The sequence below is a fragment of the Corapipo altera genome, unplaced genomic scaffold, assembly GCF_003945725.1.
Source record: "Corapipo altera isolate COAL_440 unplaced genomic scaffold, ASM394572v1 61411, whole genome shotgun sequence".
NCBI classification, from domain to species: Eukaryota; Metazoa; Chordata; class Aves; order Passeriformes; family Pipridae; genus Corapipo; species Corapipo altera.
In genome coordinates this window covers 6,993,755-7,021,012 of record NW_020884875.1, presented here as the reverse complement: position 1 = coordinate 7,021,012, position 27,258 = coordinate 6,993,755, and the positions used below count along the sequence as shown (strand labels likewise).

At 40.5% G+C, this 27,258-nt stretch overlaps 1 protein-coding gene across 5 annotated transcripts in view; it reads left to right on the top strand.

Annotated features, from left to right (window-relative positions):
- LOC113943298 (cAMP-specific 3',5'-cyclic phosphodiesterase 4D) overlaps positions 1 to 27,258 on the top strand; it is a 387,554-nt gene that overhangs the window by 327,998 nt on the left and 32,298 nt on the right. For all 5 annotated transcript variants that reach the window (XM_027634899.1, XM_027634900.1, XM_027634903.1 and 2 more), the window contains one exon: positions 6,502 to 6,614. In XM_027634899.1, the coding sequence (XP_027490700.1) occupies positions 6,502 to 6,614 (113 nt within the window). The remainder of the gene's footprint in view (positions 1 to 6,501; positions 6,615 to 27,258) is intronic.

Sequence of the window (27,258 nt, the reverse complement as noted above, 5' to 3'; positions counted from 1 at the left end):
CAGTGTTCCTGTTACCTGGTTTTGTAAGAATATATTCTTCATACTTTTGCCCTTGACATAAACTCTTAGGGCATTGAGATATTGTTACATGGGAGAAATAAAAAATATTTCAGGAAAAAAACCCCAACGCTTTTTTTCCTAGATTCTTATTGAATGTTTTGTTCGTGCATCTCTTTATGCCCTCCTTTTTTATCATATAACTATAATCAAGTATTTATACAAGTTGTGCATAACTTGACTTTTTAATTTTGCTCCTATCATTTCCTGGAGGTTACTCCATTCAAGGAGACAAGGCAGTTTCCATAGCCTAAGGTTAGATCTACTTGTATAAAGCAGTATGTGCTGGTCATTTGGACACAGTCTGCCTATACATAATGCTACTAACTGGTACAAAGAATTTTCCTTTACTACAGGGGAAACTTGGAGAGATTCCTGGCATGTAAGAAAATGAGTGTTCTGAGTGGGATCATAAAAAGACTTTCTGAGAAGCCTGCTGCAACTGAGTAGTTTTCCCAGATGCTCATTCCAAAATCTGTTCAAGAGTACTTTGTTTTACCTTGTGATTGTGGAGAGATGTCCACAGATTTTTATATGTTAAAAAAAATGTTTTATAATTACATTTTATCAACAGTAAGAAATATGAACACTCCACAAAGATAGACTTTTAAGTCACAATGTATAGGATTTTCTCAGTAAAATATAAAAAAATTATTTTTTAAAATGGTAAGAAAATGTTATTTGTACGCTGAATAAGTGTTAACGTCTGTATTTAATAGAAAGTCTCAATATTGACTAAAATATCAGTCACTTCAATTTTAGGCTCTCAGTTAAGGCTTTAAGTACAAACATCCTCATTTACAGAAAAGTTTTTAATTTGAAACTCTGAGGACTTTTTTGAAATGCTATAGGTTAGTTGTAAGAGAAACTGAAATGCTTGGCCCTGCAATTCTGTTGCTCCAAACTCAACTTACACTAGGTTGAAGAGCAAAAAGATTATGAAAAAATTCATGGAAGATTTCCAGGGTCTGAGTCTCACAGTATCATAGAACCACAAAAATGGTTTATGTTGGAAGATCATCTATTTCCTACCCCCCTGAAATGGTCAGGGACACCTTTCACTAGACCAGGTTGCTCAGACCCCATCCAACCTGGCCTTGAACACTTCCAGGGGCAGGGTATCCACAACTCTGGGCAACCTGTTCCAGTGCCTCACCAGCCTCACAGTAAAGAACCTACTCCTAATATTTAATCTAAACCTTTCTTTTAGTTTGAATGCATTCCTCCTCATCCTTTACATGCTCTGGTAAAAAGTCTCTCTCCATCTTCCTTGTAGGCTCCCTTCAGGTACTAGGAAGGCTGCAATTAGGTTCAGTCCAGGTCCACTTCTCTTTCCCAGTCTGAAAAAACACAACTGTCTCAGCCTTTCCTCGTATGAGAGGTGCTCCATTCCTCTAATCATCTTGGCAGCCCTCCTCTGGAGTCGCTCTAACAGTTCCACGTCCTTCCTGTGGACCTCCTTCCTCTGGGGACGCCAGAGCTGGATGCAACACTCCACGTGGGTCTCACCGAGCAGAGTAGAGAGGCAGAATAACCTCCCTTGACTTCCTGGTCATGCTTCTTTTGATGCAGTCCAAAGTACAAGTGGCTTTCTGGGCTGTGAACACACACTGCTGGGTCACATCCAGCCTCTCATCCATCAACACTCCCAAGTCCTTCTCATCAGGGCGCTCTTGATCTGTTCATCCCCCAGCATGTATTGACACTAGGGGTTGCCCCATCCCAGGTACAGCACCTTGCAATTAGTCTTATTAAACCTCATGAGAATCACATGGATCTACTTTCCAGATTGTCTAGGTCCTTCTGGATGGAATTTGGTCCTTCAGGTATGTTAACTGCACCACTCAGCTTGTGGTCATCAGCAAATTTGCTGAGGGTGCCCTTAATCCCTTCATCTGGTCCCAGTATTGACCCCTGAGGGACATCACTTGTCACTGATGTCCATTGGGACACTGAACCATTGACCAGTACCCTCTAGATGCAACTTTCTTATCCATCTAAAAGTCCACTCATCAAGTCCATCAAATCCAATTTAGAGAGAAAGGTGTTGCGGGGGACCAGTCAAACGCTTTACAGAAGTCTAGATAAATGCCATCTGTAGACCCTTCCTTGTCCAGTAGTTGCTCCATCATAGAGGGCCGTTGGATGGGTCAGACAGGACTTCCCTTGCTGAAGCCATGCTGGCTGTCTTGAATCACCCCTGCATCCTCGATGTGCCTTAGCACAGCTTCTCCGAAGATCTATTCCATGATCTTCCCAGGCAAAGTGGTGAGGCTGACAGCTCAGTAGTTCCCAGGGTCCGCCCTTCTACCCTTTTTAAAGATGGGTACAGTGTTTCCCCTTTTCCAGTCACCTGGGACTTCTTCTGACTACCATGACTTTTCAAATATCCTGGAGAGTCGCCTGACAGCTACATCAGCCAATTCCCTCAGGACTCTGGGATGCATCTCATCAGGTTAAGGTCACAAACCCGATCTTCTCTTAAAGTGGAAGGGACTTTTCTCTCCTAGTCCCCGTCCTGCTGTCCATCTACTCAAGAGGTGTGGAAAGAGAAGTTACTAGTGAAAAAAAAGTTGAGTACGTCAGTTTTCTCTCCATCTGTTGTTAGCAATTAACCAGCATTGTTTAGCAGGGGGTATACACCTTCTTTGACCTTCCTTTTCTGGTTATATCTTCAGCTCATCCTCATTTAGTATAGTCTGGAGGTTTTCAGAGCTTCCAGCTGCCTGCAGGTCCAAAAAACAATACACATGCCAAGACTATCTGGATCACACCGCTGCTCAGCAGCGTCCTTCTCTTGCCTTGAACACACTCCCATCTTAAGGCAACACAGTGGTCAAAGCCCTTGGATGTGTGCTTGCTGAGCCAACTTCTTTCCAGCCTCTTTGCATCACTCAGTTGATTTCAACTGATCAGACAATGAAGAATCTGTACTCACCTTTTCCTTCCTCTGTTCTAAAATTCATTAAATTACTAGAAAGGTTAGTACAAATACAATTGAGCACTAGTAGGAAAGTCTAGTATTGCTTTTTGTTCTTCAGGTATAATAGAACAACTTACATGAAAATTATGAAGAACCATTAAGTAAAGTGGACAGTCTACTTAAGTGTTGCCATATAGTAATTTTTTCCCTTTGAAAATTTTGAACAGAAATTGTTCCCGAATAATGACATGAATACAAGTGCAGCTCTCTCTGGTGGTGTGTTAGAGCTGTGCTAAGAATCAAGTCTTTATAAAACCATACAGTAGAACACCCTGAAAAAAAAAATCAACTGTGCAGTGCTAAATGATTATGGCTGAGCTTTTTCTTTCTGCTACCCTTTCATTAGGTTTGGTTTCTTTTTTTTTTCAGTGTACCATACTAAAAGCTACACATAGTGGAATTGCTTGTAATCTGTGAATTGAAAAGAGAACACTTGCTGTCACTTCCTTTTTTCTAAAAGCATTTACAAAATAACATGCAAATTCTTAATGCAGTTGGTGTTCAACTGTACTTCTCTCCCTCATATTAAAGCCTAATGAAACATAAAAATAACTTTTGAAATTTCAAGATGCCTCTCATCCACAGAAGTTAATCTGTTTTAGGACTTCATGGTCTGTGTGGGGAAACTTGATTATGTGTCTATTCCAAAAAACCTGACTAGTAGATCAGTCCTGGATGGGAATAATTTCAGGGTGATATCTTAGAGGTAACACAGAAGTCAGAAACAGTGTTGTGAGGCTCTCAAAGCTGCACAGGTGATAATTATTTTTTTATTCTTAGCTTAGTGGTACTGAGGTGTTATACTTGAAAAGCTGTTAACCACTACATTTTCCACCACATTGTATATCAACAATAGTGTGGGCCAAATTTAGAGCTTTAGTAGCATTCAGAAAAAACATTTCCTGTGGTTGTTCTGCCCTTCAGAACTGCAGGTGTGCTTGTTTAGAAAGTACTTTGTAATCATTTAGGAAATCTTTTATTTCCATTTAAGATATCAGGATGGGCTTGACAGCTCTGAGATCTGTCAGAACGTGCTGAGTTCAGCAAGTCTTTAGCCTAGCGTTGTCCATCAGAATTTTACTTACTCTGAGTGGTCAGTCAGGTCCCAACACCAGTCACAAACTCTTGAAGTGTGGCAGCCTGAAATGAGAGGTCATGAGATGGGGTGATGGGACTTCCTTGTGAGTGATGGATTCTGCTTTCTAATGTGCTTTGAGATATACTGGGAAGGTGAGTTGTAGATAAAGAATCCTGAATGTAAGGTGCTGTTGGTGATATATATTATTGCATAACAAACTGAGCGTTTTATTACTTTTACCTAAATATTTCATCCCTTCGGTTTATTCTGTTGTTCTCATACTTCTTGGAAAAACGTTACCTGCATACTCTCTGAAGCATTAGAAGGGATAATCTTGTTAAGAAAAACATGGTTCCTAGTATTTGATTTTCAAGAACTGCTGATGGGCAGGCCACAGGCTAGCAGCAAAGTATCATCATACAAATTCATTTTACCTCACTTCATTGTCCATTGAATCCTCAAGGCAATCATTGTATGAGGTCATCAGATAACTTTGCATATGTTAACAAAATCTCTGCTTCCTTAAAAGCATTTAATCCAGTACACTTACAAACATGTTATAAACAAAGCTATTTCTATTTTCAGTAGCAGTCTTGCTGAAATCTATACTGTGAGATCAGTAAAACAGTCGTGTTCAAGAAGTAGCGAGCTGTGATGTCTGTTGTATTTGACAGATAAACAGGCTGGAAAATCCTGACTTTATTTGCCTGAGAATTCCTTAAATCAGATAGCATTTACAGTAATATACATCTGAAAGACAGTGTCTACAATTTAATAGGAATTTTTGTTCAGTGTTGGTTAATGTGTTTACTGAGGTGGTTACACTGTAAAATTTTCTTTAAATGGTTCTGTCAGTTAATCTCAATTCAAACAATTTCTCTTGCATTACTTTTTCCAGAGGTAAATGGACATTATTCGAAATGGTGGAGTGTTAGTGCAATAGCCACATATATGTGAGTTTAACAACTATGAAGGAGCCTGAAGTTTTTGAGCATGTGCTCAAAAATGTAAAAAAATATGAATCTAGTATCCAAGATGTCGAACAGTAATGCACTAATGAGCTATTTGGCTCACCCCATGCTGGGGTGTTTTATTTGAAAAAGAGTTTTAGTTAGCTTGTTTGCCTGATATCTTTATTTGTCTGACATTTTGAAAATAAGGTAAATTTGATGTGAAATAGGTTAAGGAAGACATTATAGATGGCAATAACAAGCCCACCGAATAAACATTTCTCTACCATGGAGTTATGTTTGCATGTAGCTTATTCAAACACGTGTGCCAGCTGTTTCAAAACTTGATGTTTCAGGTACACAGCTTGCAAGACAGACAGCATGCCTGGCCTAAAACTCACTCAGCTCCGACTTCAGTGTGGAGAAGCACTCTCCCCCTAAGATCTACATTGAAAAAAAATAGCCAGGCTTTGTAGGTGAGGCTTGCACCCTACATATAGGGTTCTTTTTCTGACATTATTTGCATACCAACCGATCTCCTGTTGTTGGGGAGTTACATACAGGAAGAAGGGAACATCTTCCTGTATGTAACTGAAACTTCCACAAGACAATTAGTTCCAATGGAACATTCAATAATTTTGGTTAAACTATAGTTTTCCATAATGTTATGGGGTCCATTTCCCGTGCTGTGTTGCTGGGTCCAGTTCCAAGACTTGTCCATCAGTCCTTTCTTTGCTTACAGACATGTGGTACTTTGTGCACGCAAACACACACCCCCCCTAGAGAGGCTTCAGGTTAGAGCAAAGAAGACTGCAGTCATTTGAGCACTCCCACACACACAAATACATACAGGTCAGCGCAAACAAGATTGCAGTTATTTGAGCGCTCCTTTAAACAGCTGGTGCTTCGGCGGCTCATCATTGTTCGGAGCGCTTACACGTGCTCTTCCCTCCTCCCTGCCCTTCAGTAAATACCAGCTGGTTAATTTCTGATGGTGCCCCGGTGGATAGGTGAGAGCGGACGGGGAGGGTGGCTCGGCGCGGCTCGCGGCGGTGTAGGGCTGTGTGTATGGAGGGGGCACCGGCGGGTCCCATCGCCGCCGCGGTGCCGCGCCGCGCCCGCCGAGCTCGATACCGGCCGCGAGGGGGCGGATCCGCGGTTGGCCGCGGCTCCGGGGCGGGCGGCAGAGCCGAGGCGAGCGAGCAGCCCGGCCGGACTGAAGTTTTTGGCTGCTCGCCGCCCCGGTGTCCCGCAGAGAAGCGCTGCCCTGCGGAGGGGCAGAGCTGCGGCGGCCGCTGCCCTCGCTGGCACTATGAGGGAGCAGCACCCATGCCTGGGCACCGTGCAGGGCAGCAGGATGGGCGTGTTGGAGCTCGCCGGTAGCCCTGTGAAACGCTTGCGAACTGAGCGCGCCTTTCCCTGTCTCTTCGCAGAGGAGGCCTATCAAAAACTGGCTAGCGAGACCATGGAGGAGCTGGACTGGTGCCTGGACCAGCTGGAGACCCTGCAGACCAGGCACTCCGTCAGCGAAATGGCCTCGAACAAGGTAGGAGCCCGTGGTCTCGGCACCCCCGCCCCGCTCTCCCTTCGCGCGGGCGGCCGCAGGGCCGGGGGTCGCCGCAGCCGGGGCGGCCGGAGGGTCCAGGGGGCTGGAGGAACTTGCCGTAGGCGAGCAGTCTCCGTACGCGGGTTTGGGTGCGGGAGCGGCTTCTGTTGTGGTTTTGTACACCGTTTCCTGAAATTTCAGGGTAAGTTGCGAAAGTGATGCAGGTCTTGGAAAGCTACACTGCTTCTCTGTGTATCTGCTTAAAAACAAAAAGAGATTGTTTAGAGCTTCTGGCGATAATCCCTTCGGTTGCTCTTTCTTTTCACAGCATCCCGTACAGAACTAGGGATCTTTCCTGGAGATGGTGTATAAAGTAGCATGAAAAGGTGATAAAGGTAGTTCTTGATCCCGAGGGAGCTGTATGCTGGATTCTGTTTGTAAACAGTAATGCTGACAGCTCTCATAACGCTGTTTGTTATGAAAGAACATGCTCGGAACCGAGGTGCCGTCACAATAGACACTACCTCTCGAGGTGTGTTTCTGAGACAGAGTGCACACTTCCTTCCCGTCCTGGAAGCTGAGGATGCACATTATCTGAGAACTGTGTGCTGGGATCTGCTGTGGTCTGTATGTGCATTTTTTTTGCAATTTGAAATCGAGTTTCCAAGTTCCCTATTCATAAATGCACTTTCTTCCTTAATTTTAGTTTGCAAAGAATATGCAGTTAGATTTCTGGAGTTAATTTTTACAGACTAATTAATAAGTCTTCTGTCTTGCTTCAAAATTTTTTTTTATATTTGTCATTATCTGAATATTTGGCCAGCTACATATACAATTAGAAATAGGAAAGAAGCTTTAATTTGAAGAGTCTTCCATCTCTTATGTCTTCAAAAGCAGCTGGTAGACATTTTACTGCCTTCTAATGATTTTGGTTGCAATTAGTAATTTTTTTTTAATTCAGAAAATAGTTATGCCTTCCTAAATAATGCTTATGCCTTCTTAAAATTATACTGTCTTGCTCTGGCTGCCCTTACCAAGTATCTGCTGTTTGTTATTGGCTGGTTTTAAGTCCCTCTTCAACTCTGCTGTGTGTCAAGTGTGAAGTATTAGGCCCACAATGTCATGTGCTTTTCTTGGCTTTAGAGACTCGTAGTGTGAATTTAATTTCTTTTTAAAAGTTATCTGCCTGGCATTTTGCTGTTCTCAGAACTTCATTTTAAGTTTTACTGCCATTTGAAAGGTTTTGTTACTGAGTATGTATTGTGTATGTATCCACAAATGACAAAGTCAAGAGTTTTGGAGAACCTGTTGATAACTAGTTTTAACACCTATCAGTTTCCTGACTTCTGATGTCTGTATAGCCACGCTTTCATAAGATGCTCAGCTTTCTTTGAGTATTTATTTATTACATCCCTATAATAGATCAGATATGCAAACATAATTTATGAACAATAAGGGCAAACTGTTTTTAAGATAAAACTAACTGCAAATCAATGTGTCTTTAAGTTTTGCCTAGTATATACAAATTTTTACTGAAGAACAGTTTTAAAATAAAATTTGACAATTGCTTTGCATTTATAAGTAGACACAGACATGCTAGCTACATTTGTTACTATGTTCTGTTTGTATTTGTTTGAATTAGTAAGCTTTGTCATTCTTTTTGGGGAAGTCTTGTATAGAAATTTGTGTCACCCTTCAGTGTTTGTTCTGTTTTGTTTCTTAAGAAACTTTTGAAAAGTAAATCTGTGCCACTAACTATAAAGTGAACAGTTTTGAATATAAAAGAGCAAGCCCATATAATAGTTTGAGAAAATTTAGTGCAGAAGGATTTTAATTTCAGGTGTATATCAGGTTGTTCTAAAGAATCATTTTACTTTTGATTACTACAACATATCCAGAATTTATACAATAACTCCTATTGTAATATAACTGCAAACTGTGACATCTCAGTGAAGCATACTAGTAAATTATACTATTTTAGGTTATGGAGAAACTGAAGTAGAAAAGCTTTGCTCAAGGCTGAGGACAGACTTTAGTACAGCAATGAATATCCAAGAGTACCCTGTTCTCTATCTGAAATGTAGGTCCTGTAAAATCAGAAGAGAAAAGCAGGAAAGGAAATGTCGTTGGTACAGAACATGGTTTCTCACTGTGTTTATCTCTTTTTTTTCTCTGGGTTTCTCTACAAACCAACCCAAAAGATTGATTGATTCGTGGTGGTTGTGTGTCTTTTCCCCCTCCCCACCCCCCGGCATCCTTTATTTTCTCTTTATTTTGCATATAACAGCAATTTCACCAGTGCTGGTTTTCCTTATTTATGGGAACACGTGAGATGTAAGGGGTCCGTAAGAACTGAGCCCTGCACCAGGTAAGAGCTTTTGCACATTGTGGAAAGGCTACCATAGTAAAGGAAAAAAATCCAGGGTGGAACCGGTATTAGTATCCTGAATACTTGAATTAGGCCAGGGAGTAAGTCATACCTTTAGTCCCTCTCTATGCAGTGAGTTGGCAGTCTGAACTGTTGGTTGCATCTGTTTGGAATCCGTTTAACCATCGTAATGCTTGCATAGGACTCCCATTAGCACATCCCAGTCCAGTGGTATTTATTTTGTCTGGTTGCCCCTCATACTAGCCAGTAGTCTGTGAGGTGCCAGGTGACAACTTCGGATGACTGAAAGTGGAATGACGTAGATACATAAGAAGATCCTTCTTCTCCCTGCTTAAAATTGCTTGAAGCAGTAGTCACGGGGTGCTATGTGCGATCTCTAGATGAGCCCTTGCATCATATGGGATTAAGTGTTACCCAGAAGACTTAGAAAATGTGCCACAGGTCTATTCTGTAGGAAGCTAGCCATGCTTGGCTGCCCAAGTTACACCAGTATGACTGTAATATCCAGATGATGTCTCATTTCTCAGCCATCCTTCTGAAAAGCAGATTTCCAAGTGCCTGCAGGCATTGCTCATGAAGTAACTGATCGATACATCCATGATGCACCCATAGGCATAGTTTGTAAATAAATGTGATTTCAGAAGGACACGGTATTTAGATGTATTGTCAATTGTCATTATGTTGTTATGAATCTTACACTTGGTGTTTTCTTAAATTTCTAGCTTCTGAAATTAGGTACTAGCAAGACAAAGCCAGTTTTTAAAAGCATAAGAAGTTTATCATTGTAGTCTTTTAGAAGCCCTTTGAAGTTTTGAAAGGTGAGAAAACATAGAGCGACACCTTAAATTTAGAAAATTGACTAAAATATCTTGCATTTTTGGAGAACTATTGCTGATTTTCTATACTCTTTAATATTGCCTAGCATCAGTGGACTGTGGTTGTACTATTGTGTTTTCCTGCACCATGCTTTCTTGAACAGATCTAAATTAATTTTAGGAAATAGTTTACAAATCTGGATCATAAAGATAGGATCCTAAAGCATAATTAGATGTTGCTGGCTGATTTCCAAAGATCCTAACCCATATCAGTTTCTGCTAAGCCAAATTGTGAGTAATATCTCTTGAAAAATGTAGTTTTTAGGAGGCTACCAACTTGATGATTGTGATTTCTAACTTTATTTACAGCTGTACTTTTATACATACGTACAAGCCAATAATAGTTTTAAAAATTTCCAGGTAGCAGAGTGATTTTTTTCTTTTTTAATTATTTTTTTAAAAATAATTAAGTGTTTGTTTGGGGTTTTTTTGATGAGTAATGCCTTGTTCTTTTTCTCTGCCAAACAATACTAAAGCAAGATTTAATAGGTTTTAAGTTCTCTGGGAGAAGAACTATCCTCTTTCAGTACACAGTTTGGCAGTACCTAGAGTAAAGTCCTGATTCTGGATCCGAGAGTTATTCTGTGATAGACAGTAAACAAATTAAGAATTCCAGTAATAAAGATGGAGCAACCACTTTGTTAGACAGTATTATTTGTAGATTAGTCAAATGGGAAGGAATACCTATAATGAAACTTGTATGCAAAAGCATATTTTCGCTTTTGCACTCATGATTTTGCAAACATCTCATGCTTATTCCTTTTGTGTGTCTGAGCTTATGAATTGAGACATGGAAAAGGTTTCAATTCATGTCGGTTTTGTTTCAGTTTTAAGTCTCCTGCAGATGATGTTTTTTGCAGGATTTGCTAAGGGTAATGATCAAGAGTCTGGAAAATGTCATTCATGGGGAACTTCTTTCCCTCTACAGTCTTAGGTGTCAAAGCTGAGAAGATTTAGGTTTCATTTGGTTGGACCACGTTAACTACTATATAATTTTAAAGTGTAGACTACTTCACAGTTTTCTAGCTGGTATACCAGTATGTGCAAATGCTTACAGGTTAGAACTCTATTTACACTGCTAGTTACTATTAAAAAAAATACTTTCCAGGATTTTTTTTTTTTGGAGTACTTTGAAGATGCCCGAAGCATCAATGTTATCAACCAGCTAACACTGAAAAACTACCCTAGTATAACACAATGTGATATAGCACAAAGATTAGTGGGATTTTAGTTTATGTTTATAGCTGTGCATTTGACACCCACTGCGTACACTCAAATAGTAATCTTAATGATACTTTATTTTAAAATATTATCTACCTGCAAATATTTAATGTAAACCAGAATTATACTTGAAGGAAACAAAGACAACTTGAAATTTGTTCAGTTACTTTCCCTCCTAAAGTTCCCTGCCAATTTGAGCTGGTTTATAATCACATTTTCTTGCTACTAAAATGTATTTTTCCTTTCATGTTTTCAGCACAGAAAAGCTCACACAGGCAACGGGGAGCTGACTAATATAATATCTGAGGAAGGACTGAGGCTAAACTTATTACTTAGGTCAAATAAAGGCCCGTGTGTAAGCCCTGAAATGCTTCAAAGAGTGCTGTGTTACCTTCATTGTGTTTTCCCAGAAGAGCCCTGTTGCCTGCGTTCTGGCATTGCTGGGGTGAAAAGAGCAGGGTCATAAAGTGCCTCTAGCCTCTTGGCAGCACTTCACTTTTGTGAGTGATGCCCACTGGATGGAGAAGCATCACTGTGATATAGGCTGACAGCAACTCTCTGGGTTTACCTGTGCCTGGAATATATGGAGCTGATGACAGACAGGCTGTGACTCCAGATTTAATCAGTTAATCAGTTTTATCTTTGTCTTATTTTGTGGAAAAGCTTAAGTGCTGGGGTGATCAGTACTGTTGTATGGTCCTAGATAGGCTTTGTCAAGAACTAATAAATATGGATCAGTTGTTCATTAAGGGGCTAGCTTTTAGTGTTGTCTTTTTTGGATTCTTGCTGCCAGCTTTGCCAGGTTCGTGGCACCATTAGGAGTTTGTCTTCAGAAGTTACCTCTTGTTTGTGAGAGTATAATTTTTTTGCAATGATTTTTTCAAATGTGGAAGCTCAGCCAGAGTAAAATTGTAATCTCTTCTGTCACAGCTGCAGTTTAGAGTGACCTGTTTCCAGTTGAGGGACAGGATAATTTGCCACATCCACTTAAGAGGATTTAAACATCAGTCATGCTCTTGGGTTTCAAATATTGCACATGAAAAATAGGTGTTGGAAACGTAACAGTAGAAAAGAAATCTGTTGTTGTCATGACTAAACATGGGGTTTGTTATGTGACAGTCCTCTTATATAATGTCTGCAATGCCACTGCGCTTGGCTGGCTGACATGATAGCTTAATTGGGTCTTATGTGCTCACATCCTTCTAGGAAATCTGAGGATTTGGTTAGCTCTTTAGAATGCTACTTGTGATACAGATTACGATTAAGGGGCAGCTCTTAGCAAGAAAATGCTTGTTGAGTACACCGTCAGGAAATCTTTTATTCATTAAGGATTTGAGTTTGTACAGTGACAGAATAAAGAGATACTGATAAGGCAGTAAGTCTGAATTTTAATTAATGCATATTTGTGCAGCTTGTCCAATTTCGTTGTACTTCATAACAAGAGAAAAGGGCAAGAGTAAAGAGTATTGTGGAGGTAAGGAAGGACTGCTTTTCTGGGAACACTCCTCCTTTTCTGTGCACTGAAGCCAGCCTGAAAGGATTTTGTGACCTCTGGGCTGTAGTGCAGTTCCCTGTTCACAACCTTATTTGTCATCGTGTAAGACCACTCCTGCTTCTGTAACTGCAGTGATGAGTGATGTGTCTGTGTGTATACAGATAGATAGATAGAAAAGGAGATAGCACTTTGCTGTCTGTATTGCACAAGGATTTACTGCAGCAAAATAAATATTGGAACCTGCTTTCATGAAGCTGGCTTCCACCAGACCCTCCTTATAATTTATAAACACTTCCACCTTCTCAGAAACAAGTGGATGGAGTAGTGGCACCATTCAGCTATGGTGAATCTCTTCTGTGCAAATCCATGCTGTTTGCATGAGGGCTGTTGGGTTGCTGCCAAATGAGAAAGATCATGAAATATAATTTTTTCTGCTAGGGTAGTTAAGTGGGGGCTTTGGTAGAGTGATAGAGCTCTAGGTCTTTTGCTGAGAAAGAAACAAATATGGTGGGTTAAGCTCAAAGTAACTGAGTTGTGAGCATCCCTTACTCCTTGTGTGGGTGCATGATGGCAAACACTGGCCTCCTTATGCCATGACGAGCAGGCATTTGTGATTTTGAAACATCTTATTTGTGTGCTGGGGTGAGCCCCTTCTGCTGTTTTGTAAGACTCTTCTCAAGCAGAAACACCTAGCACAGGATATTGTTTTCTGTGCCAGTGGAAAGGAGCCTAGAGGTGACCCATAACAGTTGATAGAACACTGGCATTTCAAGGCTCAAAACCAAGTAAGAAACCCTTAATGTCACAGATTCAGTCTGTATTTTAAATTTTAGAAAAAAATAGATTTCTGCATCTCTCATTCAGTGCTCTTTGAAAGGTCTTGGATGATAGAGCTGCATACTAAGAATTATTCTTCTCCAAGGGTTGCTATTATTTAACACTTTCCAGCTTTTTAGCTGCTTCTAGGATTGCTGAGCTTTCCAGTACCTAGTAACTTGACCATTTTTTCATAAATATAAGCAAATAGTCTATGCCAGCATACAAACAATTCTGTTTTGTAGCTTCTTCAATTACAGGAAATGCCACAGTATGAAAGGTTCTTTCCTTTAAGCATAATGGGTCAGAATAATACAAACATAATGTTATGAAGTAAATAACTAGAATTGATGTGGGAAAATAATGTTACTTTCAACTACCATAATAAAGGATTTTAAAATTAGAAAGTTTTTCCAGGAGTTGAATGAATTATTTAAAGTTAAAATGTCAATGTGGCTTTTTGTGACATTTACAAAAAATACCTTTTATTTTTTTTTTTGAAGGTCTTACTTGGAAACGTTCTTCACAGGAATGAGTATTTAATAACTTCTTGCTTAGTAATAAGGTGATATTTGTGACAACTGAAAGGTATGATAAGTATCTAAATGCTTGTGGCTCTTTATGACAGTATTTAGAGCCAAGGACTCCTGCATTGTATTTGTGTTAGTGTGCTGCTTTGGTCAAGTTTAGACTAAGATATGAAGCATTTTGGAAAGCAGTGGCCATTCTTTTTTTTTTGTTTTTCCTTTTTAGTAAACGTTGTGTTTCCAATAAGAGGCAGCTTCTGCTATTATATGAAATTTTGTTACAATAAATGTGGTGTTTGCTGAAATATCAGTTCAGATTCTGTCTCTCAAAGAAACTGCACTAAGAAAGTGTTCTTTTGTTTCAGTTACATTAGTAGGGGTTTTGGTATCATCTGCCAAAACTTTCCATGTTTAGGAGGCTTACCACAGAATTAAGTGTGTTGTGGATGAATATTTTTTGGTCTGCATTTTTTGGTTGGTTGGTTTTTGGTTTTTTTTTTTTAATAGAGCGTATTTCAGTAGAACTTGATCCCAGTTCTGGTTAACTTGCAACCAGTCATGCAAGGAGCTACAAAACTGAATCTAGGCAAGATAAGGTATGATGAAAAGTCATGCTCATACTGCCTTGAAACCATGTGAGCAGGGTGATGGCGAGCACCTCTTGAGCTGGGTTTAACTCTAGCTGCAGCTTCCCTGTGGCTGCCCCTGTTATGTGCTTGGTGGCAGGGATGTGCTGTGATGGGGACTACTGCTTCATCTGTATCTCCAGCCAAGGGAGACACTGCTGTGCTAGTGAAAGTTCTGCCTGTTGTCTCTGCTTGCTTGCTCCAGGTGTTGAAATGGAGCTGCATAGGCAATAGTACCATCTGTTGTAAACCACCAGCAGTGGAGCAACACTGAATCAAGCTAGTGTATAGGACTTGTTTACAAGGTTATCTGCAAATAAAATTAAAACAGCTTGCTACTTTTATTAATTAAGTTGTAGCCCACTAAAATATGATCAGACAATGAAAGAGAGCTAGCTGAATACTTCTGTAAAATCCCACAGCAAGACAGTAGTGTCAACTAAACACTGCTCATAATTGCTCTAGGAAAGGCTGCTGGTTTATGCATTTTTGCTATTGGTTTTATTTGGGAATGGAAAGCAAGAGGACAAAGGAAAGTTATACTGGAAGCAGACTTTCCAGATAAATTTGATTGGTTTTGCTTTTTTATTATAATAAGAAATATCAGACTTGCAAATAATACATGTATGTAGTTTTGCTTAGTAATAGGCCATCTTTCCTGGTCAAGGATAGTTTCTAATTTTTACAGAAAGTATGGAAACAGTTTATGAATCTGTGTAAAGCAGTCTACAGTATAAAACACCAATATCTGAGCTAGCTTTTTACCTGTGAAACAACATGGATCTTTAAGGTCCTTTTTAACTCTACTTGTACAGGAAGTTATGTTTAAAAAAAAAAACAAACCTGTACTATGCTACACATAGTGATACACAATGACATTCACGTCACTTGATATACAGATCAAAAATATTTCTGTTCTGCAGATTGGGCAACTGAGACTGAGTGGTTACAATGTGTTTGTGGCACTCCAAGACTTGAAGTACTTCAGAGGATCTTGCTTTCACATATTCAGGTGTGCTGTCCAGTCAGTGTCTGCATGGCACAGCCCAGTGGCAAGGCTCCCTGTGCTCCCTGCTGCATTCACGTTGAAGTTAGGTTTTTCATCTAGGAAGGTCAGTAGCAGGTTTCACAAACATCGGAATGTAATCCCCTCTCATGAACACTAGACATGGGCAAAACGTTAATGAGGCAGCAATTATATTGATGTACACTAGTCCAGGCTGGTTTTCACCTCTTCTGTAATTCACCATCACTAGTTTAACGTGTGTTAATGGTTTTTCTTGCTTGTGTTCGTAAGCACCATAGGCTAACCAGTGACATTTTCTTATTACCTGGTTTGTCTTCGTGAAAAAATTTACAAGCAGGTTTTTCAAAGTCATATAAAGCATTTGAAACAAAGTCAATGTTCATTTTATTCTGGAATAAACAACCTTACCTTACAGGAAATGTATTTGGTTAACTGCAGTCTCCTAACCTTTGCACTAGGAGTATTGTTTGATGGATATAATGATGTGTGCTTTTTAATTGAATTAGTTTACATAATTGAAGGGAGCTGTAAAAGCAGGTGTTAATGTGATCTTCTTGTGGTCAAGGTTGACTGTACAGACTTAATGCAATAATTTTACCTAGAATTACAGACAACCTCACACTGCCAGATGAGATGCTAACATTTTTGCAAACTTGATTTTTGTGATTCAGAATTAAAAGTTGTAACAAAGATACCTTTTCTAATGTCCAGGAAAGAGCAAGATGAATAACAATACTGATACTTTACCATAAATCAGCTTCTAAGAAAAGGACCCCAAAGTGAATAGGTGGAATTCTATAATGAAATGGCTGCACGCTGGACGTGTGGAGCTGCGTGGCCCCCGGACACACAGGATGGCCTCTGGTGGGGGAAAGGAGAGGGGGAGCTTTGCTGGTGGGGACTGCGCCCTCGTGGGAGAGGAGAGGGGGAACCTAGGAGCACACAGAGGTTTGCAGGTCCGGTTTAGGGGAGGGGGGAGGTGTCGGGCAGGTTGTGGGGGTCCTTGGACTGGCAGGAGAGCAGGCAGGGCAGTCCTGTATGGAGTGTTGCAGGTGAGCAATGTGTGGGAAGATCTGTAGTAACACGGTGCAGGGAGAATAAGGTTAGGATGAATAATGGGTTCTTCCGGGGGGGTTGGGGGGTCTTGGCCGGGCAGGGGCCTTGGAAGGTACCCAAGTCCTGGGTGGGTGCGGGGGCCGGAACGATTTGTTTTTGGCTCACCTGCGGCTACTGCCCCAGTTTGGTATGTTTTGGTTATATTTATTGTGACCTGAAAGGGTGATCAGGACAAAGGAATGTTCCTAGGTATCTCCCTGGGATTGAGTATAGATGGGCAGCAGAAAAGTAGGGAGTAAAAGGCTTGCCCTAACCATTTTAGCAGGAAAGAAGCCTGTGTATCCCTGTGCAGTTGCGAGCTGTGCTGATGATGGTTCATGCCTTCGGCAGGGTCTCCCATGCCAGACAGGTCAGATATAATATATCCATGGGTAGGATGAGCTCGTTAGCCTTCTGGCAGTCATCCTAAGAGAAGGACAACTCTTATTCCAAACTCGGGCAGATGGAGCTCGCTTAGTCCTGTAAGGCCATCCATCTAAGAGAAAGATACTCTTACTAAATCTACATCCTGAGGACCTCACTGCCACCGTCCAAGCTCGCTCGACCCTGGCAGGTGAACCTTAGGATTAAAGGGTGGGTGCAGTTCTGTGCATACTGTGTCTCACCTAAAAAATCCACGGCACAGGCTTGAAGGTTTTACCCACATCTACAAAGCCCTGTAGCAACGGGCAAGGGTCGAAACGGCAGGTGAAAGGTGCACTGGAAGCCGCAGACCCAACCCTGCATGCAGGCGGTTCAGGACATTGGTTGCCTGAGACTGACCCCAGAGATGACAGTCTCTTTTGGCAGCATCCTGAATGACCAAGCAGCCTTTTTCAAGGACAGCACTGCTTGCTCCACTTGGAGAGGGGCCTAGAAAAGGTGGCCTAACCAAAGCTGATCTCCACCCTTCACTTGGTTGGTTAACCGCAACCAACAGGCATCTTCTTCTAATGCGGTCACACAAAGATCTACACCTGTCTTCAAAGGTGTACCCAAATTGAGACTCGCATGCTGGAACATCAGAACCATGCTTGATTCTGCAGATAGTGGACGTCCTGAGCGTTGCTCTGCCTTAATTGCCCACAAACTATCATGTCTCAACATCGACATTGCTGCTCTCAGTGAAGTTTGCCTTCACGAGGAAGGCAGCCTCAGAGAACATGGTGCCAGTTACACACTCTTCTGGTCAGGTAAACCCAGAACCAAAAGGCATCTTTCAGGAGTTCGCTTTATGATTAAAACCTCCATTGTTCCTAAACTTGAAAATCTGATGACAGGTCACTCTGACCGCATTATCTCCTTATGCCTTCTATTACACAACAAGCAACATGTTGTCCTCTTTAGTATATATGCCCCAACTCTCCAAGCTGACCTTGCTGAAAAAGATAAATTTTACGCTGACCTGCGCCACCTTACTCAGAAGATTCCCGCAGATGATAAGATCATTATCCTTGGTGATTTCAACGCCAGAGTAGGAAAGAACTTTGAAGCCTGGAAAGGAGTTTTAGGGAGGCATGGTGTTGGAAACTGCAACGATAATGGTCACCTTCTGCTAGAATTCTGTGCAGAGCAACAGCTCACCATCACTAATACTATCTTTCAGCAGAAAAATAGTCTGAAGACAACCTGGATGCATCCTAGATCTAAGCACTGGCATCTCATTGATTATGTCTTGGTGCAACAGAGAGATGCTTGTGATGTCCATCAAAGCTGCGTGATGCCCAGTGCAGAATGCCAAACAGATATCAACTTGTGCGCTGTAAACTTAACTTCAGCCTTACGTTCAAACCTAAAAGGGGCAGTATTCCAAGGAGGAAACTCCAAGTTAACAATCTTTAAACAGCTACAGTGAGACAGGTTCCAGGCAAATCTTTAAACTAGGCTCGAAAATCACTTTATAGATTCTATAGATCCCTCTCCTGGAACACTTTGGCAACATATGAAAAAACAGCATCCTGCAGTCCTTAGGGTTCTCCTTCAAGAAGAACAAGGACTGGTTTGATGAAAACAATCCAAGAGATCCAGGAATTGTTGAGGAAGAAGAGAACCACCCACCTTGCACACCTTGCATAGCCATCCTGTCATGTAAGAAAAGCAACCTTTCGTCTTGCATGCAGCAAGCTCCAACAGAAACTCTGTGACATCCAGAACAAGTGGTGGATCGATCTAGCTGAAAAAACACAATTATGCGCAGATACAGGTGATCACAGAGGATTCTATGAGGCCCTGAAAACAGCATACGGGCCTACATACCAGGTCCAAAGCCCTCTACTCAGCGCTGATGGTCAAATGCTTCTGACAGATAAAACCTCCATTCTGAATCGATGGTCTGAACACTTTCAGACTCTTTTCAGTACCAACCGTGTAGTTCAAGACTCAGCAATTCAGTCCATCTCACAACAACCGGTGAAGATTGAATTGGATATTGCCCCCACTTTGGGAGAAACTCTTAAGGCCATACAGCAGGTGAAAATTGGCAAGGCAGCTGGGGTTGATGGAATTCCACCCTGAAGTCTGGAAGCATGGGGGCCAAGCACTCCATTCTAAATTTCACAAGTTTGTGGTGTGCTGTTGGGATCTAGGCGAACTACCATCAGACCTTTGTGATGCAGTCATCATGACTTTGTATAAGAAGAAAGGCGATAAATCAGACTGTTCAAATTACTGTGGTATTACTCTGCTCTCCATTGCTGGCAAAATCCTCACAAGAATACTTCTGAACAGATTAATACCCACTGTAGCAGAAGAACTTCTACCTGAAAGCCAATGTGGTTTCAAAGCCAACAGGAGTACCACAGACATGGTATTTGTTCTTAGACAACTGCAGGAGAAGTGCAGGGAACAGAATAAAGGTCTCTGTGCAACCTTTGTTGACCTCACCAAGGCTTTTGATACTGTGAGCAGAAAAGGTCTATAGCAGATTTTGGAACATTTAGGATGTCCCCCCAAGTTCCTTAAAATGATCATCTGACTCCATGAGGATCAGCATGGCCAAGTCAGATATGGTAATGCACTTTCTGAGCCCTTTCTAATAACTAATGGTGTGAAACAAGACTGTGTTCTCGCACCAACCTTATTCACAATCTTTTTCAGCATGATGCTCCAAAGGGCCACGGCAGACCTCAATGATGAAGATGGTATCTACATTCTATATCATACTGATGAAAGCCTTTTCAACCTAAGGTGACTGAAGGCCCATTAAACCCCCTTAAACCATCTTGTCCGGGAGCTGCTTTATGCTGATGACGCCACCCCTGTTGCTCACACAGAAGCAGCTCTGCAGCGTTTAACATCCTGCTTTGCAGACACTGCTGAGCTTTTTGGGCTGGAAGTCAGCTTAAAGAAGACAGAAGTTCTCTATCAACCTGCACCTCAGGAAGTCTTCCATCGTCCCCATATCACCATTGGCCAATCAGAGTTCAGATCAGTCCAACAATTTAATTATCTAGGTAGCCTCATCTCCTTGGACGATAAGATTGACAGAGAGATAGACAACAGGTTAGCAAAGGCATAAAGTGCTTTCGGAAAACTCCATAAAAGAGTATGGCTTAATAAACACCTGAAGAAAAGTACCAAGATCAGTGTTTACAGAGCCACAGTGCTGTCTACTCTTTTATATGGATCCGAATCATGGGTCATCTACCGCCACCACCTGCGACTCTTAGAAGGCTTCCATCAACGCTGCCTCCGTACAATCCTAAACATCCACTGGTCAGATTATGTGACTAATACATCTGTTCTAGAACAGGCAGCATTCACAAGTATTGAGGCCATGTTGATGAGAACACAGCTGTGTTGGGCAGGACAGATCTCAAGGATGAAGGACCACCACCTCCCTGAGATCTTGCTTTATGGTAAACTCGCCACTGGCTGCCGCAAGAAAGGAGCCCCAAAGAGAAGATACAAGGACTTCCTGAAACAACATCTCAGCCTTGGCCATATTGATCAACATAACTGGTCTACTCTGGCCTCCAATCGGGAGGTCTGGAGACACACCATCTATAACGCTGCTGCTTCCTTTGAAAACACATGCAGGATCACTCTTGAGGAGAAAAGACAATGCAGAAGGAATCGTGTCTTGCTGAATATACCACCTAAGGAGTCTTTCTGCTGTGCCTTTTGCAACCAGACTTGTCTATCTCCTATCGGCCTCTTTAGCCACCAGCACACTTGTAACAAATGTTGGTAGAGCCCTTCCCAAATCTTCATTTGTGAAACCTAGCCATGATGATAATGAAATATGGTTCTCTTTTTGTATACTGATACCAGTCGATAGATTCAGGAAGGCACCACTGCACTGGTTGGTACTGAAAAAGTTATTTTAGTTGCAGAGACTAGATGAAAAGATACTATATATTTTTTCCTCTTTTTCTCAGGGTATCAGTTTATAATCAGCATTGTGAAATATGAAATGAAGGGTACCTTATCCTGAAGGATTATTTTGTGTAGAAACAATGATTTTTCATAATATATCAGCCCCCCTTTGTCGATTCAAAGGATGGTCCAAATGAAGAGCAGTTTAGTGAGGATATGATTTCATGTGTACTTACTGACACAAGGAAGCAATTGTTAGTTTTCAGAGCTGATCAGAACACAGAAAGGAGGAACACCTTAGGCTGTTGTTGGCTTTATGGCCATAATAGTGGCATTGGTGACTTCGTTGTCTAATGTAAAATGAGTAAGCCCTGATACATCAGAAGTGTGATGCATGAGAAGTGTGAGAGTTGACAAAGTTTTGGTTTTGGCCATCTTTTCCCGATACACAAAGAAACCTCCTCTACAGGAACATATGAAACAATATTTTCAGTTTGGTAGCTGACATGAATGAAACAAACTATAAAATACTGGAATCACATTTGAAAGTTAATGATGAGCAGATTTTTTCAAATGCTCACTTCTTTGGAGCTCGATAGAAGCATCTCAGAAACAGGTAGACACACAGGTACTTGAGATCTTGCAAAATGAAGTATTTATTTTGCTTTCTAAACTTGTAGCTCCCTGGGATTCTTCTTTCTTAGCATACCCATTTCTGCTTTTGCTGTTACAGAATACTAGAGTTAGAAGTACTGCTGCAGCCAAATCCAGATGCGTTTTTTGCATGACTTGTCAGGTGTCTGGAAGCAGCCCTTGCGTGTGGTGTTGCAGGGAGCGTGTTTGGATTCCTCAGCATCTCTGCCCTCTGGTGCATGCTGATCACCTCGGCAGATGGTGCTGGCTTACGCCCCTGCTGCTGATGGGAATGCCTGCCCTGCTGATCCAGGCACTCTAATAGGAGGTGCCTAGGCCTGTCTTAAACAAACAGGTCCTGGGGGAAAAAGGGAAGTCTGACCTATGGTGTGGCCATGGCAACAAGCATAGACGAGGGTGCCATTTTGGAGTAAATGCAGGCTATTGTGGCTCAGAAAGAAGGCAGAAATTATCTTTGCTAAATTTGCAAAGTTATTCTGTATGTTATGTTGGAGGTTTTCTGAAACACATCACTTGCAATAAGACAGTTTACAAAAAAAACAAAATCTGAAATTAAGTATGTAAGGGTGTCTTTAAATGAATTATTTTTTCCACTTGCAGTGGAAACTTTAGCTGGAAAATTCATAAGCATGTTTACTCCTGAGAAATATTAATGTGATGAATTATTTGACCAGTCATAGAATATATCTTTGGCTGCTTAAAGTCCAACACCTAGATTTCTCAGTAAAATGAATGTATTTTTCCTATACTATGGAGCATGGCCAGAGTTTTGTGTGTCTGAATATTGGACCCAGATAAGATTGCATTTCATAATTTGGTAGTTATTTTTTACCCATTTCTTAGCATCAGTAAAAACAAATATGTATATTTTCTAGCTGGGAGGGATTTTGTGAAGCTAATTTTGGCTGCTGAAAAAGTTTCAGAGGCTTTATTATAGGAAAACTCTTTGAAGCTCATCACTGTGAAGATGATGCAGTTGTTTGATGTGTAGTTAGAGGTTAGAGTTTGGCATTTCTAGCAGAGCTTTCAGCACATACCTTGATTTTTAAAATGGAACAGATCAATTTTAAATGCAATATGACAAAATGCTCTGAAAAACTTGTGCAGAAACAAATCTTGACATTTGGGGGCTAAAATAAATATTTTTCTCTTATTTTTTGGTGGTCAGGAATATACATTTATATTCTGATCTTTGTTTTGCAGGGCTGTGAAAGCTGGATAGGTTATAGGAATGATAACAACACAAAACTATGCTGTTGGGATAAAGTGGAACTGCATGCTTCTGTTTATACCACATCTATACATTTTGTCTTTCCAGGTAGATATTGTGTTCTTATGTGTCTTTTAGATGTGGTTTAAATAATAGCATGCTGATGTACATAGACAGTTTAAGTTTGTTCTCGAAATCATTATCAGAGCTTGAAAAATGTTCTGGTTGTAGGAAACTAAAGCTGCCTGACTGATCAGAGGCAGGATGATAGGACAGGTGTTGGGTCTTAAATCTTATTGCACTCAGTCATTTGAATAGTGTGCCTAAGTATGAAACGGTACCTTAATTATTCTTGAGGGAGGAGTTGTATGGCATTTGTTTTTGTTTTCTTTCTTCGTTTCCTTCTACGGTGTCTTGGCTATTGTGAAATAACACACTTCACACAAATCTGTCTGTTCCTCAAGTCTGTCTTTTCATCCCGTGTCCTGCCCAGCAGTGATGCACAAAATGCCTTTGCTGATGCACAAAATGTTATGGAATGGCAGGAGTCACGCCGACCTCTGCTGTATCTGCTGAGTGCCTTGCTGATGGACTCATAGGCCACAGCATTGGAAGTGATAAGATCCATTTTGACTTATACTTTTTGACTACCAGGAGACTTCAGGGAGTCTGTCAGCAGACGTGGACAAATAGCTTTACTTTGCTTCATAATTCCTTTTCCTCTCAGGAAATTTTCTAATCAAGACCTGAGACTTTGTGGATTTATACTGATATTTTGATATGAAGTGATTAATATAGTGATACACTGGATAACAGACAAGGCAAATGCTTGTTCTAGTCATTTGTTGTGCTTACACTGAACTGGGAAATATTGGGAAGTCTTACCACTTAATACAAACTGAGAAAACAGTCTGAAAATCAGAAACACATTTGGTTTTTAAAAGCCAGGAATATGCTTTTTATACTTGTGGCAGTAAATGAAGCAGTAATTAACAGAATAGGTATATCAATCTCATGAAATGAGTACGAAATTAATACTCACTGAAGTTATCAAGTGTTACATCGTAGTTTGAATGGAATTTGCCTTAGACAAGATGTAAACTCTCTAGTTAACTATACAGTCCTATACAACTGAACTGCACTTTTAACACCCTTTCAGTTTTATTCTCTGGTTTGTAGTTTGAACAAAAGTGTGGCATTGGACTTGGGGGATGGGGCTGGAAAGGGGAGACCTGGAAGGTGGTACTAGAGCATCATTCCTGTTGCGTGGGGCGTTTGAGCAGTTTATGTGAATTCAGCTAGCTGGAGCTAGTGAGAATCTTCAAATTTATTCTATCAGGCTATGGATGGAGCCCAAAGCTGCTTTTTATTTGTCACTGTTGTCGCTTTGATAAAGAGTTGATAGAATCAGCTGTTAAGCAGGAGCTTCTTTGGAAGGATGGAGGAAGTTTAATTAGTTTCAGACTGAAGCTGTTTTAACATTTCTGTCCTTGTCATGGCAAAAATGGACTTGTGCATGTGTGCCCACGTAAATGAATAGGCTGATGTCCTTCTGCATCTGCTGAGGTCTTACCAGCATTTCATGAGCTGCTGAGAGCTTTTCCAGCAGCTAAATTTTGCCAGCTTTTTTTTTTCTTTTTGATTATTAAAGATGTAAGCCAAAGATGATGATGCCATATCTATTTAGACCTTATTGCATTTGTTTGATTTTAAGATCTTTACCAAACTAGGGATGATTTTTACAGAAACTTTAAAGTATCTATTTAAGAGGACTGAAATATGAAAAATACCTTGTTCCTTGATAAAATACCTACTACTAATGAAATGTTAATAGGTAATCTTTTACTTGAATAATATATTTTGTATCCATATTGCAAGTTCATCAGAGAATATACCTCAGTCTAATGATGTACTTCTGTTAGGGGAACCTAATCCATTTGCAGTATGTGATACTGCTTTCATGTTTTTAATCTACCTTTTGTTTCAAATTTTGTATGAATGGTGAGATTCATTATAGTTTAATGTTCAGAAAAATGATAGTGAATTATCATTGATTGAAAAGAAGTTTTACATTTCAAATGAAATTTTCTTTAAGGCTTTGACGTGCTATGTAAGTTCATAAGTGAACTAAATTATTAATGCTAAAGTATATTAATTTATGATTTTAGTTTTAACCATTATTAAATACAAAATATTAACTGGTTATAAGCCATGGCTAAAAGCAGTGTTTGCAAAAGGGGATTACTGTACAGTGTTACAGTACATACTAGAAATTGCTAAATACAAGCCATATTTGAGTATTTTCAAAGAAAATATTGATTTAGCAATAAAATTGTTTACTTGTAAATATGAATTTATTGATGCTCTGTCAGACTGTAATTGATCAGGAGCAACATTTATTCTTTTAGAAAACTTAGCATAAAAGTTTTTTCAACATTTGAAACATTTTCAGTTGTGAAAATGGATTTTGAATAATGCAAAAATATTGAAAAAAAACTAACCCTAGAGAATGACTGAAAGGGTGCCTCTCGCATGAAATCCAATTCTACAATGGTAATGAGAAATGCATAAGTTTATACTCATATGTATGTGTGATTTGAGATAACCTTGGTGCTTGCTTTATTGTTAATTTCATTTTATAAAAAGAAGTGAAATTCACCCAGGTGAGAGGCTCCTACAAAGTTATTTCAACTTTTGTGATGATAGTATTGGAGACTAACAGATGTAGCAGTTGAGTGATTTGTAGCTATCTTAAGTAAAAACTAGTGCAAAACTGTCTCTGTAGCTCTGTAGTGGGGTCTGAGCTGGCAAGCTGTGGGCCTTGTAGCACAAGAGTGGTTCTAGGTTAATGCCCCTGTCTCATAGCCCACACTGTGGAGTAGGAAGGAACAAAACACAGAATAGAGTGACGCTGCAAGTCTGCTCTCATGGAAGAACCAGGCATCCAGCTGCATCTCCTGACCTTCAGTAGTTGTTCTCTCCTGAGCCAGTCTGATCCTTTGTATGCTCCTTCCTGTCTGTATTACAGGTGGTGAGCTACATGGAAACATTAGTAGCTAAAAATGGAGAATGCTAACAGTCCATTTCTTCAGCTACCTCTCAGCTATTGGTTGCTGCTCAGCTGAGACTGAGTGCTCACTGCTCTGCTCCAGCACAAGGTTAAACAAGGTTACCAAACCCAGAGGAACTCTTCTGCTCTGATGAACAGTGAGGCATGGATGTGTCACTTGTCCTTATCAACACTTGGCCAACACCTCCCAATATAGGCAGGTCTGACCCTGCTAACTGCTGGCTGGGTAGTGCAGTCATCCACAGCTGACAAACCCAGCACAAGCAATGGAGTAGAGCTCAGACCAGGTCTGCATGATCTGAATGCAGCAGCACCCCACTATAAGCTGTCACCAACACACAAGAAGACAGAGCCCAGAAAGGTGCTCAGATTTTGTATGTAGAATGAGAAGCAAGTTACTGGTATCGATAGACAAGGAGTAAGGAAACATGGATATAACATGAGCTTCCTCATGCAAATACTTAGTCTTCTTGTAAGAGGGATTTAAATCATGCTGGTAATAAGTATGCTATTCAGGAAACTACAGAGCTGCCTTTGGCCTAATTATGTTATCTTGTCTCCGTCTCTCTCATGTGTACATGTAAACCCAACCTCACAGTACACCTGACTGTGGGACTGAAAACCACTTGGGTTTTGTGCTTGTTTGCTTAATTTGACCTAGAGGCATTCAGGTGAAGTGCTCAGACAAAAAAAAGCATGAAATTTTTGTTTGTTTCCCTGTATGCATGAGACAAGCATATGTAATGGGTGAGATTAGTTGTTTCTCCTCTTCCAGATGAATAGATCTTTATTATTTTGTGTATCTGCATAGATGCAGAGCATTTTTAGAGCATCTAAATAAATAATCAAATGACAGGTAGGAAGGACACATTGCAATGAGTATTAGTGAATAATCTTCCTTGAAAAAAAAATGATACTATCACGTGCACTTCAGTAAGAAGTACAACAGCCATGGTTTAGTAAGATCTGTAGCCATAACCAACAAAATTGCATGAAACAACTGGCAGTCTGCATTCTAAATGTTGGTCTCTACAGTGTGTATACTGAGCTTTTTGCCATGTTAGTACATACTTCACAGTCCACAATTCTCTGCTTTTGTCTCCAGAATCATTGCTGTTTTTCATAACTGCAGAAAGACAGTTGAAAGACTCATTTCTTTTAGTATTGAATTACAACCATTCAACAATATTTCTGATGAACTGTAAAAGCTTGACTTTGGTGAGGTCTGCACTAGGAATGCTTTATTAAAATAAGAATGTCATGTTACAAGAGAAGAAAGATTAATCTAGCAATACCTATGAAACTGTCTTTTGTCCTTACAT